We start from the raw sequence: 19,088 nt of genomic DNA, 5'->3' as shown, positions 1-19,088 counted from the left end.
CCGCCCCCGTGATAGAATCGTGATACAATCCGAATCGTGGGTCAAAAATCGTGATACGAACCGTGGGTTTGGTGTATCGTTACAGCTCTAATTTAAACCCTTTAACATTTTGACTGTCTACAACAAGAAATTGTGCCGTATTGGCTTCTCCGAGTCCTGCAGGTCCACATAATGGTTTATGGATGCTCAGTTCTTTCTGTAAGATTAAAGGGCTTACATGCATAGACGATTACATTCTAGGTTCTCCCCTTGAAGCATAAAGTTCTTACAAGTCAGAGCATGCTGAAAAACTAAGCTGTATTCTACTGGATACAGGATACTGGATAACATACAAGGACATTTGCTTGGCATGCACAGTGCAAGTTGGGCCTTTAGGAACTGCCACTTGTCGGCCAGATATTTCTCTGAAATCATGTGATTTGCTTTTAGATTTCTTTGGCTTGTGCGTGCAGCCTAAGCTCTGCAAGGTTTATATTGTGGTCTGTGTACTTGAGTGTTTGAGGGAATCAGTTTCATTTTGACTATGCAGCTATTTTCTTACCTCTCAAAACTAATGTTTTCATTCTCAATATGGCCTTATTCACTGCGTGTTGTTCATTTACCATTACTGGTAAATGAAAAAGAGATGGTTCAAATAAAAATGAAAATTGACATTTGCTCACACATGAATGAATGACTTATGGGTTTGGAGTGACATGTTTTTTTGTCATGTTGTAGTATTGGTTTGTATTTATGGTTGCAAATTAGCCCATATGTGGCAAAGTTTCCAACCAAAGAATTGTTTGAACATTGTGGGTTTCCTGTTCACAGATGAGTTTGATGCCTACATCATTGTGTCTTTCGTTAATGCCACCCTGGTGCTTTCTATTGGCGAGACTGTGGAAGAAGTGACAGACTCTGGCTTCTTGGGCACAACACCTACCCTGTCCTGCTCGTTGCTTGGGGAAGATGCACTTGTGCAAGTGAGCGACGTCTCCCTGACCTACATGCATGAACAATATACCACCTATGAACCTTTTCTCTTTGCTTGTTAAATTACGCTGATCTCTGTTTTTGCCCAATAAGTAGATAAAACCAGTATGCTTGAGAAAATAGTGTAACATTTTATGTTTGATTGGGTTTTGTTTCTTTTGCTGGGTAAAGGTCTATCCCGATGGGATCCGTCACATCCGTGCGGATAAGAGAGTGAACGAATGGAAGACTCCAGGGAAGAAGACAATCGTCCGATGTGCTGTCAATCAGAGGCAGGTGGTCATTGCTTTGACCGGAGGAGAACTGGTCTACTTTGAGATGGACCCGGTATGTTGGTGGTCATTTATTTGTCTTGCGTTATCACCTGAATTTTCATCTTTTATTTGATTGTCTTTCCATTATGGTTTCTCTCTTTACAGTCTGGGCAGCTAAATGAATACACCGAAAGGAAGGAGATGTCTGCAGATGTGGTGTGCATGAGTTTGGCAAATGTGCCACCTGGTGAACAGCGTTCTCGTTTCCTGGCCGTTGGATTAGTGGACAATACTGTTCGTATCATCTCCTTGGATCCATCTGTAAGCTACTATTTGCTCATCCATTGTCAGCTGATTTGGGCATCAAACAAGGATTCCAGTCACTGTGCCCACTGAGCACTGGCTGTACAAATACTTTGTGTGATGTGTGTAATCTTTGTTGCACAGGACTGTCTGCAGCCATTGAGTATGCAGGCTCTTCCCGCCCAGCCGGAGTCTCTTTGTATTGTGGAGATGGGTGGAGTGGAAAAACAAGATGAACTAGGAGAAAAAGGCACCATCGGCTTCCTATACCTCAACATTGGCCTGCAGGTAAGAAACTCTCTTGCTTGCTCTTGCTGGGATGGACCTGAAAACCTTTATATTACCAACCCAGTGGCAAACAGGAAATTGATCACTTTTGCGTGCATTTGCGTTTTTGAGCAAGGCATGCACCCTTTTGCTTCCCTATCTGTTTTTCTCAACAACAAACAAAATCCTCCTTATGATGCCAAATATAGTATGCGGTGCATAAACACAGTTCAGTGCAGTAAACGCACATATTAGACTGATATATTTATAAACCTTTTTTTTTTAGTCAAACTGGTTTTTGAACTGTAAAGTTGTTTAAATCCAGTTTTTACAGTCATTTTACATTTTGGAATGTTACAGTAGAGATTGGTATTTCAAAAGAATGCAGCTACCTAAACGTAGTTCTATTCTAATATCAGAACTTTTCTGAAATTATTTCTACTGCTGATTCCAAGAAATACTTAGAAAAGTTTCTCTTTCCCATTTTTTTTTTTTCTTCTCTCTGGCAGCATATGCAAAAGTTCTCCAATCATTTAGTATGCTTAAACCCTGCCCCTTTTTTACAATTGACTGCAAGCTCTCATTCAGATCTGCTTGCATCCAATCAACAACTGATGGATAATGTAGCAGTACTACTTTTTCTATAGTCAGTCAGATGTGAATTGTTATATGAAAAAGATTTGTTTCTTCGGCTTCATCTTGACTTTAATAGAAGGCACACATGTGAGCACCCCTCGACAACCTAAAAATGCAAATGGGGCATTTTCTTTGCTCACCATAAACATCACAAGATCACTTCAACTGTGCCATTTGGAACACAGCCTGTGAAAGGAAGCCAAAATAACTGCAATGTGACTCACTTTCCTGTTACTTGAAGACCTGAATTTCCTGGACTATCATTTTCTTCCTGCTATAATCACCTCTTTGTTTTAGAACGGAGTGTTACTGCGTACTGTTTTGGATCCAGTGACCGGGGACCTGTCTGATACTCGAACTCGGTATCTCGGCTCTCGTCCTGTCAAGCTTTTCAGAGTCCGGATGCAGGGCCAAGAAGCTGTGAGTTACGTCTGCATTTTATGTATGTTGCACAGCTTGCCAATTTACTGATCATCATGTGACCTTTAACTGCGCAGGTTCTGGCCATGTCTAGTCGTTCCTGGCTGAGTTACTCATACCAGTCTCGTTTCCACCTGACCCCCCTGTCATATGAAACCTTAGAGTATGCATCAGGCTTCGCTTCTGAACAGTGTCCTGAGGGTATTGTTGCCATTTCCACCAACACACTGAGGTAAACACACGTACTCCTACTGTGTATACAGTACATAATCTGAACTTTTTAAAACTTCACAGATTTGTGAGGACATTAATGTCAAGCATATTGTGGTTGGTTTCATAGATGTCAGTTCCAGTAGTTTTAATCCTTTAATGTGTGATATTTATGATTTACCAATTGATCTGATACTCAGATATAGCTTTAAAAGTAAATGTTGTTTACTTATGTGTGGAAATTAAGCAAATGCTGGTTCTAAAGTTTCTGTGAACATTTCCTGTTTGTATAGGAGATCTGTACTAGTTGCCCATTTTATCTAGAGACCTCTTTTATATCTGTATGTATGTATGTAATGAAATGAAATGTAATGAATTATTACATGGTTTGTGATTTATCACTGCCGCCTAGGTCATTTCACCAAATTTCAGCCAGGAAATAGGAGGTTTTGGCTTCCTGAATTTAATCTTTAACTGATGTCTAAATGTGTTTTTTTAACTCTTTAAAATTGATTGCATTGTGGTTTTACCTTCTCATCCATCCCTCCCTCTCTCCCTCCCTCAGAATTTTAGCTCTTGAGAAACTGGGTGCCGTCTTCAACCAGGTGGCATTCCCACTGCAGTATACACCTCGCAAATTTGTCATCCACCCAGAAACGAACAACCTGATCCTGATTGAGACAGACCACAATGCCTACACTGAAGCCACCAAAGCCCAACGCAAGCAGCAGATGGCTGAGGTCAGTGAACCTGGCCTTCACATGGCAACATTTAAGGGATCGTTCACCCAAAAATCACAATTGTAATTTACTCGCCCTCAAGTTGTTTCAAACCTTTATGAATTTAATTTATTTCTTCTGCTGAAAACAAAAATGTTTTTTTTTAAGAATATGGGTAACCAAACAGTTGATGGGGCCCCATTCACTTCTATGGTATGGGAAAAAATACCATTCAGGGATCAGATTTTTTCGTAGGATTTCCACCCTGAATAGTATGACCCACATGAATTGCGTAAATGTGAGAAAAAATGGTTTTGGAAAGGTGTGGTTACTGTATGATGATTGAAATCGCGAAATGGCCTTAAACGATTACTAAATAAACTGCAAAATGTTAAGTTTCTAATACATTTATTTCATGCATGTAATGCTTCTGACGGCGCCGCACGAGCTCACAGCGCCATCTGTGGGACACTTAGCATAGCCAGGGTTCAAAGCACCAAATGGGAGTAAAATCAGCATTGAAACTACTTTTTTAAAATACATTTTTACAGTGCATGGTGGTGAGAATGTGAGATGGCTTAGTGCGATCATCAAATCGCAACTGTTGATATTTTTTTTTTTTTTTTTTTTCAAACCAGTTCAGCGGAAATCCCGCCCTGTGAAGTGACGGGTAGGTTTAGGGATCAGTGTTTGGTGTAGGCAATCAGGACAGTGATTGGCATGACCAATGAAATCTTTAGAATTAGCTGCAGGGCGGGATTTCCGCTGAACTGGTTTAGGGGGGAAAATCACGCAACGGTTTAAATGTAATTATACAAGAATATAAATAATATTTGTGCTGCATGTTTCAGAGTACTGTTACAGCACTGTGTTTTCAATTTCAATTCACAGTAACGGTAATGCTACAGTACTGTGTTTGAGTCGCTTATAATTTGCATTTGGGAATGCAACATTTGTCATGAAGATCGTTTAGAAATCTGTTGTTGTCAACAAAGGGGAGCGATAAGGTCTCGTTGCTGTTTTCCGCCAAAACTTTTGAAAACAAAGAAATGACCATAAATGTTATTATTGTTCTGTAACATAAAATAAAAATAAATAAATAATGATGATGATTAACATTATTAATAACAATTCTATTTATACTTTATTATAAAATGTAAAAATAAATCTAATATATAATCATGATATAATATAATACATTGCAATAGTATGTATTGCATTATATCTTATATATTTTGTTAATTTTATAATAAAAAATATTTTTATATATAAAGACAAAAAAGGAGGAAAACCTGACCACGCCCCAACAATTATATATATATATATATATATATATATATATATATATATATAATTGTTGGGGGCGTGGTCAGGTTTTCCTCCTTTTTTGTCTTTAGCTGATCACATGCCTGTGTACACCAGAAGAAAGAAATTCATACAGGTTTGGAATAACATGAGGGTGTGTAAATGATGACCGAATTTTCAACGCTTTTGTCTTCATCTCCTCTAAAAAATGTTCCTTATCTCCATCTATTGTTCCTTTATCTTCTGTCTGACTCATACACTAATTTTCCCAGTCTAATCATTGTCTGAGACAAAATTTCATTGCTCTCTTGTTGGAAGTTGTCAGTCATGTCCATTTTGCGGCCACCTCATCATGGCGTATGTTTGCAAGGGTAATTCCACGTTGACGAACCGTAAAAGTGACAAATACTGTAAAATGTGCAAGCCGTGGTTACTGTGGTGGTCTCTCAAAGATAAACCATACTGATGCAGTCCTGCCAATGTTTGAGTCTATCTTGTAAGAATAAACAGTCCACAACTGTGGTCTAAAATAACTGCTTCTGAATGTATTGCTTAACATGAAGTTAATTAAGGGGTTTGGTTTGGCCCTTTATTTCCAGTGAATATGAATCTTAATGCTACTACATAGAATGAAATTCTAGAAAATGTTGTGCTTCCAACATTGTGGCAACAGTTCATGGAGGGCACTAGTCTATTTCTGCATGACAATGGCTCTGTGTACGAAATGATTTAGTGGTTCTGGTGTGGTGGAACTTAACTGGCCTTCACAAGCCCAGACCTGAACCCCACATAACTCCTTTGGGATGAATTCAAACTTGGTGACCTACACCAGAGCCTGAGCTCACTGATGTTCGTGTCTGAATGGTAGCAAATGCCCACAGCCATTTTCCAACACAGTGATACTCCTGTTAGCGGCTAATTAATTAATGTCAATTGTTTGAAAATTAGGTGCTAAACAAGCACTTAATGGTTTACACTTATTGTTAGACATATAAATAAATACATTTATTTCTGCTCTACAGGAAATGGTGGAGGCAGCGGGGGAAGATGAAAGAGAGCTGGCTGCAGAAATGGCAGCAGCTTTCTTGAATGAGAACCTGCCAGAAGCCATCTTTGGGGCACCTAAAGCAGGTTCTGGGCAGTGGGCTTCTCTAGTACGCATGATCAACCCCATCCAGGGCAATACACTGGACCTGGTGCAGCTGGAGCAGAACGAGGCAGCTTTCAGGTGAGGAAGCTGAATTATGGATTCAAGGGGACGTATCGGACAAACGGTATTACGTGGACTTGTATGCAGATTTGCACTTTGCTGTTCTGCTGTTAAGTTAGTCTCCTCCATGTCCCACCTATTTCTCTGATCTTAGTTCCTCTTTACATGTGTCTTTTGCAGTGTGGCCGTATGTCGCTTTTCCGGTGGAGGCGATGACTGGTATGTGTTAGTGGGCGTTGCCAGAGATATGATACTAAATCCGCGCTCCGTTGGTGGAGGATATATTTATACCTATCGGCTAGCTGGAGGTGGGGACAAGCTGGAGTTTTTGCACAAGGTGAGTGGAACAGGAAATGACTTGGAATGAAACTACTGATTGGTCTCATGTGTTAGCTAGGGGCTCAGGAATGTGGAATTCCCCGCAAATCATTAAATGTGCCCATGAAATCCATTTAAGCTTAGCAAATCACAAAATTTGACTTTATGGTGTAGGTGTTTAGTCCACGACCCAAAAATGCCATGTTTTGAATGTTTATGGTCCAGTTAAATCTTTAATGATGCTTTGATCAAGCTGCATATCAAAACCATATGTTAAAAGGTACATTTCTGATCAACTTTCTCTAAAACAAGATTTGAACTTAGACATGGGTTCTGATTGACAGACACCTGTGGAGGACGTACCCCTGGCTATCGCTCCCTTTCAGGGACGAGTGTTGGTTGGAGTAGGCAAACTCTTGCGCATCTATGACTTGGGAAAGAAGAAACTTCTCCGCAAGTGTGAAAATAAGGTGAGGAGTCACAGAATCACTTTTGTTGTCTGAGGAAATGATTTTTTCCCCCTTTAAGCATTGAATAATATGAAAGTCATGTAAATGACGCACTACTCTTGTACTTGCTGTTGATGCATAACCACATGAAAAACATTGAAACAGAAGTTTAGGCCACAAAGTTTGACAGTTGTTATAGGGTAGAGTACTTCACTGTAATGTTCAAGTTAAATCAGCTTGCTGTCAAGTTTTTCTCTCGCACAGGCATACACTGTGAAGCCTGAATTTATTTGAGAAAACCAAATACAAGTAGAGAATAAAATCTTTATTTGAATCTATGGCTGTCACGATTCCTCAATTAAATTACAGTACTCCATTTAAAAAAAAAAAAAAGAATCCTTGATTGCAATTTATCCGTGTTGAGTAACCGGCAAAATACTGGAAGTGGTGCATTCCACGGGCAGGAATCCATGAACCGCATTATTATGGTGCGTTCACTTGCTATGGAAAATATGATATTTTCCACTTGTGAACTGGTATTTACCAGTGTGTTGCGTTCAAGTGCTTTTGTTGTCGTAACGTGGTAAAAAGATGGAGATCCAGACCTGTTATTTAGCGAAAACTATTTTAGATTGCTTAAGTCATCTGCTACAGCAAGAAAATGATTTATCAAAACTCAAACGGTAAATAATATGCTATATATTTTTTAGATCATGAATGGTACATAGTTTTACCATTCACGACTCTCGCGTTGCTCTCCGCCATTTTGAAAAGGTCAAAGGTTCTCATCTCGGCAACTCGTGCATCAAAATATTCTACAAGCTGCCCAGTGGAAAATACCACATGAGGGGGTGTTCATGTGCATTTTTCACATCGGCTTTTGGTATTTACCATAATTACCATAGCACGTGAACGCACCATTAGACCGTTTTCTATGGCTGCACATAGGGCTGTGCGATATGACGATATATATCGGATGGACGATATAAAAAGCCTATCGTTTCATATTATGCCATATCGTTTATATCGTGGTGTCGCAAAAAAACATTGTTTACGGCAAAAATTTGGATGACTGCAATCTTTCACGCCACCATGGGGATGCAGGCAGAAACGTGAATAACATCATGAATGAAGGGGTGACAGAACCGGGTGTTTCCGAGCAGGAGAAGAACCAGCCAGAACAAACCGAGGAGCTCGTTCCTAAACGAGGGGCTAGATGGTTTGGTTAACTTTCTATTTGTTGTATTGACCATTTTAGGGTGGTTTGGATAAATAAACGCCAGTCTCAAATAGAGGCCTGGTCTGTTTTTTAGTTTCGGTTTGTATTTAATCTTCTAAAAGCCGTCAGATCGTCTGTTTAAACCAGTTCTGTGGTGCAGATTGCGCGCATCTGGGCGGAGTTGTTAGCGCAAGCAGAGTTAGCGGAGGCCGGAGAGAGAAGGAGATCGTTTTACAGGGTATAGCCTTCATTCTTTCTTGTTGATGTGTTTCGGGCAACAAGTTCATAGGCTCGATGGATATTACCAGTAATGTATTGTTCAGCCCATGGCTGTCACATCGTTTCGTTTTTTTTAATTCTGCCAATAATCTAAAAGCTATGGTTATTATTAAATGTACAATTATCGTTATGTATATACTGACTTCACCCTGTGCTGCAACATACATTTAGTTGCACATTCATTTACAGAAATCAGCTGGTTGAATTCAAATTGATGCAAAGGTAAAGTGTTCAGACTGCAGACTAAGCAACGATTGTATTTAATTGTACAGTACTATCATAACATAGTACAGACATGATCTTAATTCCATAATGTCCTTAAACATAACAATTTGCTGGCCATAAACTGACAGCGCGCGTCCGGTGTGCGATACCTCGAGTTGCTATAGACACGGCGCGCGCGCTTCTCGTCCGGTGAGCGACCCCCTTTAGACATAATAAAGTAGCCTAGGCTAATTCTTAGATTAACGGATTTGTTAAACACATTTATAAATAAAACGTAATCTTCGTTATCTCTAGGCCTACACTAAATGAAAGGCCTGTCTCATAGACGCCTGCCTCAAATACAAGCCGGTGCAGTTCGGCGATTTGGGAAAATAAAAGCCCGGGCTATTATTTGATGTTTTACAGTATATCGTGATATATATCGTTATCGGGATATGAGATGACTTCTATCGTGATATGAGATTTTGGTCATATCGCCCAGCCCTAGCTGCACAATGTATTTCTAACCATTTAAAAACCATACTATAGCATAGTGCTATTGTGAATTCACACAGGCTGCGATTCAATTAAATAAATGGATACCCTGCGGGTTTCTCAGAGCGGCTCAGTTCACACTAAATGCTGTTCCACATGAACTGTTATCATTTACTTGTGTGGAGCGCGTCTCAAACTCTCTGCATATGCTGTGAGTGTGGGTTGCTTATAACGTTCATCTGGGAATGCAATGTGGGCCATTTCATCAGATTTGTAAGTTAAGTAATTTATAAACCTACATCAATATTTTTCTAAACAAGTGAACTGTTAATCAATTTCAAAATAAAAGTTTTAAACCTCGCTCTGAGTTTGCATGTTTTATGTCCACCTATTCTTTTTCAAGAAATTAGTGGCTGTAGCATTTCTAGCGGAAATTAGATTAATTGAACATTTTAAATCTCTTTTGGCCAATAGTTTATATAAAGCACATTTCTACTGCCTCAAGTGCAGCCCAAAGTGCTGGATAAGGAGAGTGTTTCCTCTAGGATTTTTTCCAGCTGTGGTGGCAGGCCCATTTCCCCCGGGGAGAGGGCGTGGCCTATGAGTGATATTACCATAGGCCACGCCCCCTTGCCTCAGGTATTTAAACCTCCCCTAAGTATTATAATAGAGAGCCTAAGTCCCTCCCCTCCGCTTCCAGCTCATGGGACCTTATTTTGGAAAAAAATATGTATGGTAGTCAATGCTTATCTTTTTATTCCGTCTGAACTGTGCCCTGAATTACACATGATGTTTGTCAATTTAAAAGATAATTATGAAAGTCAAGAAAGTCGCAGTTTGTCATAAAACAGAAGAGTAACATTTTAGTTTTATGTGAAAATCACTCAATGAACTACATCTCCCGGGAAGCGAAACAACGAGCAAGATCCGTTGCTCGTATGTGTGCAGTCTGGTACAAAACACTCAAACGTGACGGCATAACATTACGATTATAACGTAAGACTATAGAAAAAATGACAGGCGTTAGCTTCAGTAACGTTAGCTTCATTCATTGAGAGAAAATGTACCCACATGTGTGCCTTTTGGGTTTGTAGTCTTTGTAATTACGTAGTCTTATACCTCAACAGCTTTACATCAAACTGCAACTTTCTTGACTTTAAAATGTATTTTTTAAATTGACAAACATATGTGTAATTCAGGACACAATGCAAGCCAGATCAAAATATTTGTTGTCTCTCGCCATTGACTACCATACAATATTTTTCCGAAATAAGGTTCCATGGTGGTCGACAGGAAGGGGAGGGACTTAGGCTCTCTATATGAAAGGCTCCAATAAGAGCGGCAAAGCGATTATGCGCATCCCGTGCGCAGAATGATGCACTTGAAGCAACGCGAAGTCACAGCGCGCAGCTGTAGTAACTAATAGTACTGACAGTAACTCTCGATTGAGCAGCGAACTGATGCGACTGTGCTCTGTTGTTAGGGGAGGGGCCAGCCTCAGTGCGTTATCAAGTAGGGGCGTGTCCACGAGCTCAGGGGCTCCAGTGCGTTATCGAGCCCCGTTTTAGCCCCGCCCAAAAAAATCCGTAAAATAGCCATGGTAAAAAAAACTGTTTAACGGTCTAACTCCACAATTCATTACTTCACAGTTCACAGTCTTTGTAATATGTTTTAGCAATACATTTATAATGTGTTTAGAATTTTTTTTCTTTTAGAATTTCCTTTACAGGGACTTGAACAGTTTTACATTTCAGTTACAGTGCGCATGAAGAACAATTCATAGTGGTCTCTACTCCGGTGCTGTGATCTAACAGACACCAGGGATAAAGGAATATGATTTAGAAAGGGCAATACACTCCAGCAAGATAGTCATTTTATGCAAACCATAGACCTTTATCTACAAATAAAATATAATAATGGGAACATTGATCTTGAAGAGAGTGTCGTCGTAACCGAACGCAACGCGCTTTTTGAATGCTGAATGGAGAATAACGGAGGAGAGATGAGTTTCCATTAACTTTAACTTAACGACTTGAATATTCATTTTACCGCACATTATGCTATTGAATGACTTTAGAAGTCTTGGAATATAGTGCGAAAACTTGATTGTGCTTTACAATGTTTTTATGCCTTTAGTGGGGCTTAACAATAACACAATAGTATGCACAATACCGGACATCACAGAAGCTGCAGCCGTGGCGGGGTGATTTTAGGTGTGGCAGAATGAATGTAGCGGAAATACTGAAGGATAAACAAGGATTTGATCTGTTCAGCGTAACAATACCAGACTGTTAGTGCCTCTGCAGGCATTTATTTGGGGTGTAACGATACATTGTTATATTGAGAGAACGCGATATAAAATTGCAACGATATGTATCTTTGATGTAAACAATATGATTCGCATTATAGAGTTAGTTTTATCCAAGGCTCAGTTTTACTGTATAAGATATAATTAACCCAAAAATGTAAATTCGTCATCGTTTACCCACCCGTTTAAACCTATAAGATTTCCGTTCGACTTCCAAACACAAAAGAAGATATTTATGAAACCTGAGAGATTTCTGTCCATTTGAGTGGTGCAATCCAAATCTGATTATAATTTCACCAACAGTATTTCTGGATTGCCTCCACTAAACAAGTAAATAGGAAATAAGCAAATCAGAACACTCCGCGCCAAAACAGCAGTATGCGCGCAAGCGTGAACCACTAGTATTTCTTCTTGCTGCGTATCTTTTACTGTCTATGCAGGGGTCTCCAACACGTCGCTCACGAGCTACCAGTAGCTCGTGGCCTGATTGGAGGTTAGCTCGTCAAGGGGCCGTTCACATATCGTGTATTTTGCGCGCTCAAGTTCGTTATTTTAAATGTAGGCGCGCGGCAAGCGCTCTCATAATTGAAGCGACGCGCTCATTTTTTCCAGCCGCAGCGAGATGAAAACACCTCAACTTTTCGGAATGCCGCAAGCGCACCGCAGTTCATGTGACAAGAACCAACCAATCAGCTTCACCCTTTCCGTAACAACATTGAAAGCTCAGTCAACATGAAGGATGGGGGTGCACCCAAACACTACGGGTGTTATTCTCTTCTCCGTAAATAAATCTTGTAGCAGAGCTACAGCAAGCGTTTTTCGGTGGTGGATATTTATTAGCTACTAAAACTTCTTTGTCGTTGTGGAGAGCGCAGTGCATGGTTGCTTAGCAACAACAGACGCCACGGGAAAATCGGACCGAATTTTACTATTAATAATAAAAGATAAGCTAATGTGCATTGTAAATGTCAGTAATTTATCTTTTTTGACTCATTCTTTTTATAAAAATTATTTAAAGGCTTAAATATGTGAGGTTTATCTTTTTATAAAAACTTTTTTTGTAAAAAATGATTCAAAGGCTGAAATATGTGAGGTTGATCTTTGTATAAAACCTTTTTTGTCAACTTTATTTGAATTTAATTTTACTATAGCCTATGTGCCTATAGGGGTGGGCCGGGGATGGCAGGGGTTGGTGGCAATGTAAATATCTGGATATTTGCCGTGGGGCGAGGGCTTCGATTACCTCTCTCTTTTTTGACCATACATGTGTTTGCATCCCTGGTTATATTTGTGTCTTTGACTTTTTTTTTTAAGTGGTACAAGCTACTTAACTCTTCTTATTCTTGCAGCATGTTCCTAACTTGGTGACGGGCATCCACACTATTGGGCAGCGTGTGATTGTGTCTGATGTTCAGGAGAGTCTATTCTGGGTGCGCTACAGACGCAACGAGAACCAGCTCATCATCTTTGCTGACGATACATATCCTCGCTGGGTCACAACCGCCTGCCTCCTCGATTATGACACCATGGCTGCCGCGGATAAGTTTGGAAATATCTGTGTTGTGAGTATTGTCACCTGTTTGCTTTTGAGAACTTTGAGATCAGTATCACAGATTTACCTGATACTATTTGCCAAGTCGATGTAAACAAACTTTCATTTCAGGCAATATTTTAGTATAGATGAGCTTTTTAACATCTAATATATTGACGTGTTGTGCATTTTCTCCCACCATTGCAACTGCTAATAAAATTACATGTAAATTCAAGAAAAAAGATAAATTAAAGTGTCATCATCTGTATATATTTGCAACAGAAGTAAACTGCATACTAATTTCATACAAAAAAAAAATTCAGGTTCGCCTGCCCCCCAATACCAGCGATGATGTTGATGAGGACCCCACAGGGAACAAGGCATTGTGGGACAGAGGCTTGCTTAATGGAGCATCACAAAAGGTAGAAGTTTCTGCTACCCTCATTACTCAATACCTCATGTCCCACTGGTCCCGGAAATTGCTCGCAAGACCTTTGGGACTGAGCTGTCCTTACCGCTTGTTTCTCATTGTTTTTGTCTGTCTGGTTGGTTTTGCGGTTGCGGTTCTCCTTGCGCGCACACACACACACACACACACACAGACCTGCACCCCAAAACATTTGGCTGGAGTCCATGCCCTGCTCTTGTTCTGAAACCTCAGCAGCAAATTTTGTCCTCTCGCCAGAGATCATTATGTGCAGATTAGTAGCATGGAAATGTTTAGTTGGACACAAGGGAAAGTCCCTATTTGCACACCAATGACTTGCGTCTAGCTTTGACGGACATACCTAAAGCATGTGTAATTAGGACTGGGTGGGTTGGTGTAAACATTATTGTGGAATTTGACTAGAGATGCACAATATATCATGACCATATTAGTTATCAGCCGATAGTAGTATTTTTATTTTTTATGTGATTTTTAATTGTAATTTGCTGAATCTCTGTTTATCTAATTCTGTTTCAGACCACACTCTCTTGTCTAATATTCCAACATCTTTGTCATAGATGTCTTGTTCTTTGATTTTTTTATATTTATATATATATATATACACACCAGTGGCGGGCCGTGCATTTCACACCTAGACCTTCTGTCCTACCTGAATTAATAACTTTTAATAGTGTAGCAGCGCAAACTAAAGACTCTCTATTTTTGTTGTTTTTATTTTGCACCGGCAGTTATTGGGTTAATGCGGTGAGTTTGGAAAAGGCCGGTAGAAAGAAACGAGCGTGTGAGTTCGGCTGGTGCATTTGTGTACAGTTGTAATTGCGTTCCGATTATAAGTTCAGAAACGGAGCCTCCCTTATCTTGTCGTTCAAGGGTTACAGTCCCTTTTCAGACGTTTCAATAGTATGGATGTTTGAAAAAAATTAAGTTTCGATCATAAATTTAAAAGAAAAATTAAGAAGAAAATCATATTCACCACGGGAAAAAAGCATTATACTCCCCAAAACTACTGATTATTTTTTACACAAAATCCATCCTTATTTCTTTCCTCAAGAAGACTTAAATTACTCTGTTGTACAGGTTATCTGTGCGTTTCAGTTCCAACAATAACTAGTCTAATGCTGAAAGTCGAGTCCCGTCATATTTCTAGCGTTTTAATTCGCTTTAGAGAGTGTCTGCTCGACAGAAGCAGTGGACACAGTCACCGCATAACCTGACGATGTGTACCGCTGTCCCATGCTCTCACACAGAGTTTTGAACGAAAGCAATGAGATCAGCGGGACTTTTGCCTTCAAAATCATTCGTGGCATAACTTACATTAGTCAGTGTTTACCCGGACAGATCGAGCAGTGTTCCGTGACTCTGCGTTAAGCTCAGGCTGAATAAGGGATTTTTTCCGGTAGGTTTGAACCTGCTGGGGGTCGAGGAGGGAAAGAAACATTAATTTGTGGGTTGAAAAACTATTTAATCTTCAGGAATATATTTTAGTTTGCAGTTCGCTACAGATGCGGCTAGCCTACTGACTACCAGTAATAGTACGCGCTCTGAGCATCCAATCAAAGAACGTGAAAATGCTGACGTTATTGTATGCCTGCTAGATGGCCCCGCTGCACTCAAATCGAAATCTGATTGGCTGATTAAATCTGACTGCTTATCTGATTGGTTAAAGCAACAGTTTCATTGCCATTCATTGTAAGCTACAGGCGCCCGCACTGTCGATTCTGAAGGCCTGAAGGCAGATTTCTTTGACCCTGGCAACGCATGATGGCTGAAATATGATTGGATAAAAGCGCTAAAATAAACATACACTACTGGAAGCAGCGGAACCAAGAGAAAAGCTATGAAATTAAGAGAATGAACTATTGGGAATAATTTAATACTCATTCATGGAAAAAATATATTAAAGTGCAAGTCAGTGATTCTGATAGTGTTTAGGCCAGCAGAGAAGGCCTTGCTGGCCCTGACGGCCCACCACTGATACACACACAGTAGTCAACATCTGAAAATTCATGTATAACTTTGATGAAAGGTTTTGATCCACTTCAAATGTTGACTACTGTGTATATATCATTTCAATTTCAAATTAGCTTTATTAGCATGACTGTGTAACACAATGTTGCCAAAGCATCAACATATTATATATAAATTATAAACAAAACATATATATAAATATATATATATATAAATCAGATGTGTAACATTATATTAGGTCTTAATATAATAAACCTGCTGCAATTAATGTTAATTAAACAATAAAGGTTATAGGGGGAATCACCCACTGCTCTTGACTGAATAACTTGTAGCTTTAATAATCAATTTATTTAGAATTATGTGCCAGAATCCATTATCACTTAAGCATATTTTGATGGACTGTGATAGATTGAACCCTTTATTTTTCAGTTAACTCTTATGAAAAGATTTTAAATCGGATCTAGTTTTAGAATTTTTATCTAAGATAAAATTTAAAAACCTATTTTAACCATTTTTAATCTTTCTCGCCATGAATAGACAGGGTAGATGGCATAGCGTTAAACTATAAACAAACAAATTTTGAATAAACTATGCAGTGACTTTTTACATTTGATTATTCAATTCCTGTATTACTTGTTTGTTAAAATAGATATAAAATGAAAAGTTATGCACTGTTTCTTATATTGTATTTGTTCTACTGTTTGTTATCTGCATCTTGGTTAATTTTTTCAATAACAAAGAATTAATGTTGATTATTAATATAATATTAATAATAACAGAATTGGAGGAAAAGATGCGTTGTGATGTATCGAGAATCACTTTTATGATCTAATTGTCGCCCTCATAATCGTAATCGGATCGTGAGCCAAGTGAAGATCCACACCTCTAATATGATATATGGAAGTGAATTGCTTGCCTGTGACACCAAACATGCTTCTGAAGACCCAATTTAATCCATACCTGTCATTTTTCTTCCCTGTTGATCACAGGCTGAGGTGGTTATTAACTATCACATAGGAGAGACTTTGCTGTCCCTCCAGAAAACCACCCTCATCCCTGGAGGATCAGAGTCCCTGGTGTACACCACGCTATCGGGAGGCATTGGCATCCTGGTGCCGTTCACCTCTCACGAGGTACAGTTCCTTAAAGTGTTAACTAGTAATTGCATGAGGAGTGCTAATGTGCAATGGTCTTTCATAATTGCATGAGGAGTGCTAATGTGCAATGGTCTTTCATAAGTCTAAAACCACTGAAGCAGAAGAGGTGAAGGCCTCTGATCAGGGCACTTACATTCAGGCCATCAAAGTAGAGGCTTTGACTTGTATAGTGCAACTTTAGGTATCAAACTCATTAAATAAATTGAATAAAGGTTGGCCATATTATAATTGAATAAGGTTTAATTGTATGTCTCATCTGTCTTTAGGATCATGACTTCTTCCAGCACTTGGAGATGCACATGCGCTCTGAGTTTCCCCCTCTGTGTGGTCGTGATCACCTCAGCTTCCGCTCATATTATTTCCCAGTGAAGGTAAGGACCAACACACAGTTAATACATTACACAGCTTTAGTATTAACCAGGGATGGCTCGATACCCCTTTTTATATCCGATACAGATACCGATACTGCGACTGAGTTTTCTTCCGGGAACGTACACGTCACAATATTCCCCATTTCAATAAATCCTGCCCAAGGCCATGCACAAAAAAGTGGGCACGGCCTGGTTGAGTTGTGTTAGTAGTGTATTTAAACTCGTGGTTATGGTAAGGGGCATAACATTTCGGAAACGCGCTTTAAGCGGTTGATCTATCACAACACACTGATCCAGCTGACCAATCAGAGTATGTTGCACTTTTTGGAAGGGGAAGCTTCATAGTGCTTCATAGAGAACTAAACGGTGTTAAAGACAGACTGGAAAAAGAGGTGCTCCAACAATGTCAAGGTGTTTTTTGAACATTTCAAGCATGGAAAACTATTTTAGTTGACCCCAAAATCAAGACTTTAAAAAAGGGCATAATAAGTGACCTTTAAGGGTGCAGTATACCAATGAAAATCTTAAATCCAACTATTTTATAAATATATATATATATATATATATTTGTCCTCCTTTTGAGCTTAATAGTAACAACCATACTGACAGTATCAGATTTGGATTGGTCCTGACCAATATCAGATCGGTGAAGCCCTAGTATTAACCGGACTTTTTAGTTAGTTCCTCAACTATCCACTTATAATAAATGCAGTATCTTAAAAGAGATGGTAACCAATATACCATTATTTTAACATTATAGACTCAGACTATTTAAATCCCTAATTGGTCATTTTTCTCATTGACTTTGCTTGTATGCTTCTAGAATGTGATCGATGGAGACCTGTGTGAGCAGTTTAACTCCATGGACCCCCATAAGCAGAAGAGTGTCTCTGAGGAGTTGGACCGCACTCCTCCGGAGGTGTCGAAGAAACTGGAAGACATCAGAACACGCTATGCCTTCTAGTGTCTTTACATCTGGCAGGAGCACCATGAGAAAATCAATTGTTTTTCTGGGCTTCCCATGGCTGTGGTCTCAACTTTCCTACCACAAGTATAGTAACATTTTGGTGACAGCGGAAGGAAGTTCCCCCTTTAACTGGAGCCAGCTGGAAGCCGTCACAGTCCCAGTGGTCAATGACCTTGTCCTGCATCAAATGACTGTTGGTACTGTGCTCAGGACAAAGCATCTCAGTTTTTAGATCTTACTTGAGTGGCTGCATTGAAAAATATTTTTGGAGGAATGTTTTCATGCATAAGACTACATCAGTGTGGCTTTTATATGTATAGACTTTAAAAATGTCTATTACTAATTTTGTTGCTACCTTTTGTAGCTAAATCCACATTTAATTGTATGAATCAGTCTGCATAAAACATTCCATCATTCACATCTCGAGTATTTAAATTGTGTATCTTTCGAAGGTTAAAAATCTGGTCCTACTCTTGTAAAAACAGTGAAATTGTAAAATAGCTTTAGTTTTTGTCTCTGTGGAAGCAGCAAATTTGTTGTGGCTTTTAACTGTTTTTTTTTGTTTTTTTTGAAGAGCCATAATCATCCAAACCTACAAAAAGAAATAGTGCTGTTTGTCATGAAGTGTGAAAGAATTTGTAAATAAACTTTTTTTTAACTTTCTCATGTGTTTCCGTGTTTGTCACAAGACTTGCCGTTAACTGAGCCCACAAGCAAAGCAGGTTTTCGCTGTTTTCCTTTTTTTTTTCTTTTTTTTTTTTTTTTCTCTCATTTAGTAAAGCTTATACATCTCATGACAGTGAGTCATTTTGTGTTTGCCTTGAAATTATTATTCAGTCTTAGTCACTTAGTGAGTCAGGCTTCATCTCCTTAAATTCACCAAATATTAAGCGGAGTCATTTAATTCTTTTAGATACATTTTTTTACCTGACACCATACTTAAAAAATGTGTTGATTTGAAAAAATGTTATGGCATATTAAGATGACTGACCAACACTGGCAGTGTGCGATGTATGTCACACCATTCTCTTGAGAACACTCTAGTTGACTACTGCTATAAATGAAAGTTACAGCTGAT

General features: G+C 39.1%; 1 protein-coding gene across 1 annotated transcript in view; it reads left to right on the top strand.

The window, feature by feature from the left end:
- sf3b3 (splicing factor 3b, subunit 3) overlaps positions 1 to 18,579 on the top strand; it is a 32,097-nt gene extending 13,518 nt beyond the window's left edge. Inside the window, exons 12-26 of the mRNA XM_056254030.1 lie at positions 811 to 962; positions 1,144 to 1,299; positions 1,392 to 1,547; positions 1,674 to 1,817; positions 2,730 to 2,852; positions 2,930 to 3,084; positions 3,628 to 3,802; positions 6,109 to 6,314; positions 6,477 to 6,633; positions 6,959 to 7,084; positions 12,918 to 13,130; positions 13,423 to 13,521; positions 16,505 to 16,648; positions 16,939 to 17,043; positions 17,867 to 18,579. Coding sequence (XP_056110005.1) covers positions 811 to 962; positions 1,144 to 1,299; positions 1,392 to 1,547; positions 1,674 to 1,817; positions 2,730 to 2,852; positions 2,930 to 3,084; positions 3,628 to 3,802; positions 6,109 to 6,314; positions 6,477 to 6,633; positions 6,959 to 7,084; positions 12,918 to 13,130; positions 13,423 to 13,521; positions 16,505 to 16,648; positions 16,939 to 17,043; positions 17,867 to 18,007 — 2,252 coding nt within the window. The 3' untranslated portion in view covers positions 18,008 to 18,579. The remainder of the gene's footprint in view (positions 1 to 810; positions 963 to 1,143; positions 1,300 to 1,391; positions 1,548 to 1,673; positions 1,818 to 2,729; positions 2,853 to 2,929; positions 3,085 to 3,627; positions 3,803 to 6,108; positions 6,315 to 6,476; positions 6,634 to 6,958; positions 7,085 to 12,917; positions 13,131 to 13,422; positions 13,522 to 16,504; positions 16,649 to 16,938; positions 17,044 to 17,866) is intronic.
- The last annotated feature ends 509 nt before the right edge of the window (positions 18,580 to 19,088 follow it).

Source organism: Rhinichthys klamathensis, unplaced genomic scaffold (genome assembly GCF_029890125.1).
Source record: "Rhinichthys klamathensis goyatoka isolate OS25496 unplaced genomic scaffold, OSU_Roscu_1.1 h1tg000005l_1, whole genome shotgun sequence".
NCBI lineage: Eukaryota > Metazoa > Chordata > Actinopteri > Cypriniformes > Leuciscidae > Rhinichthys > Rhinichthys klamathensis.
This window is presented reverse-complemented; position numbering and strand designations above follow the sequence as displayed.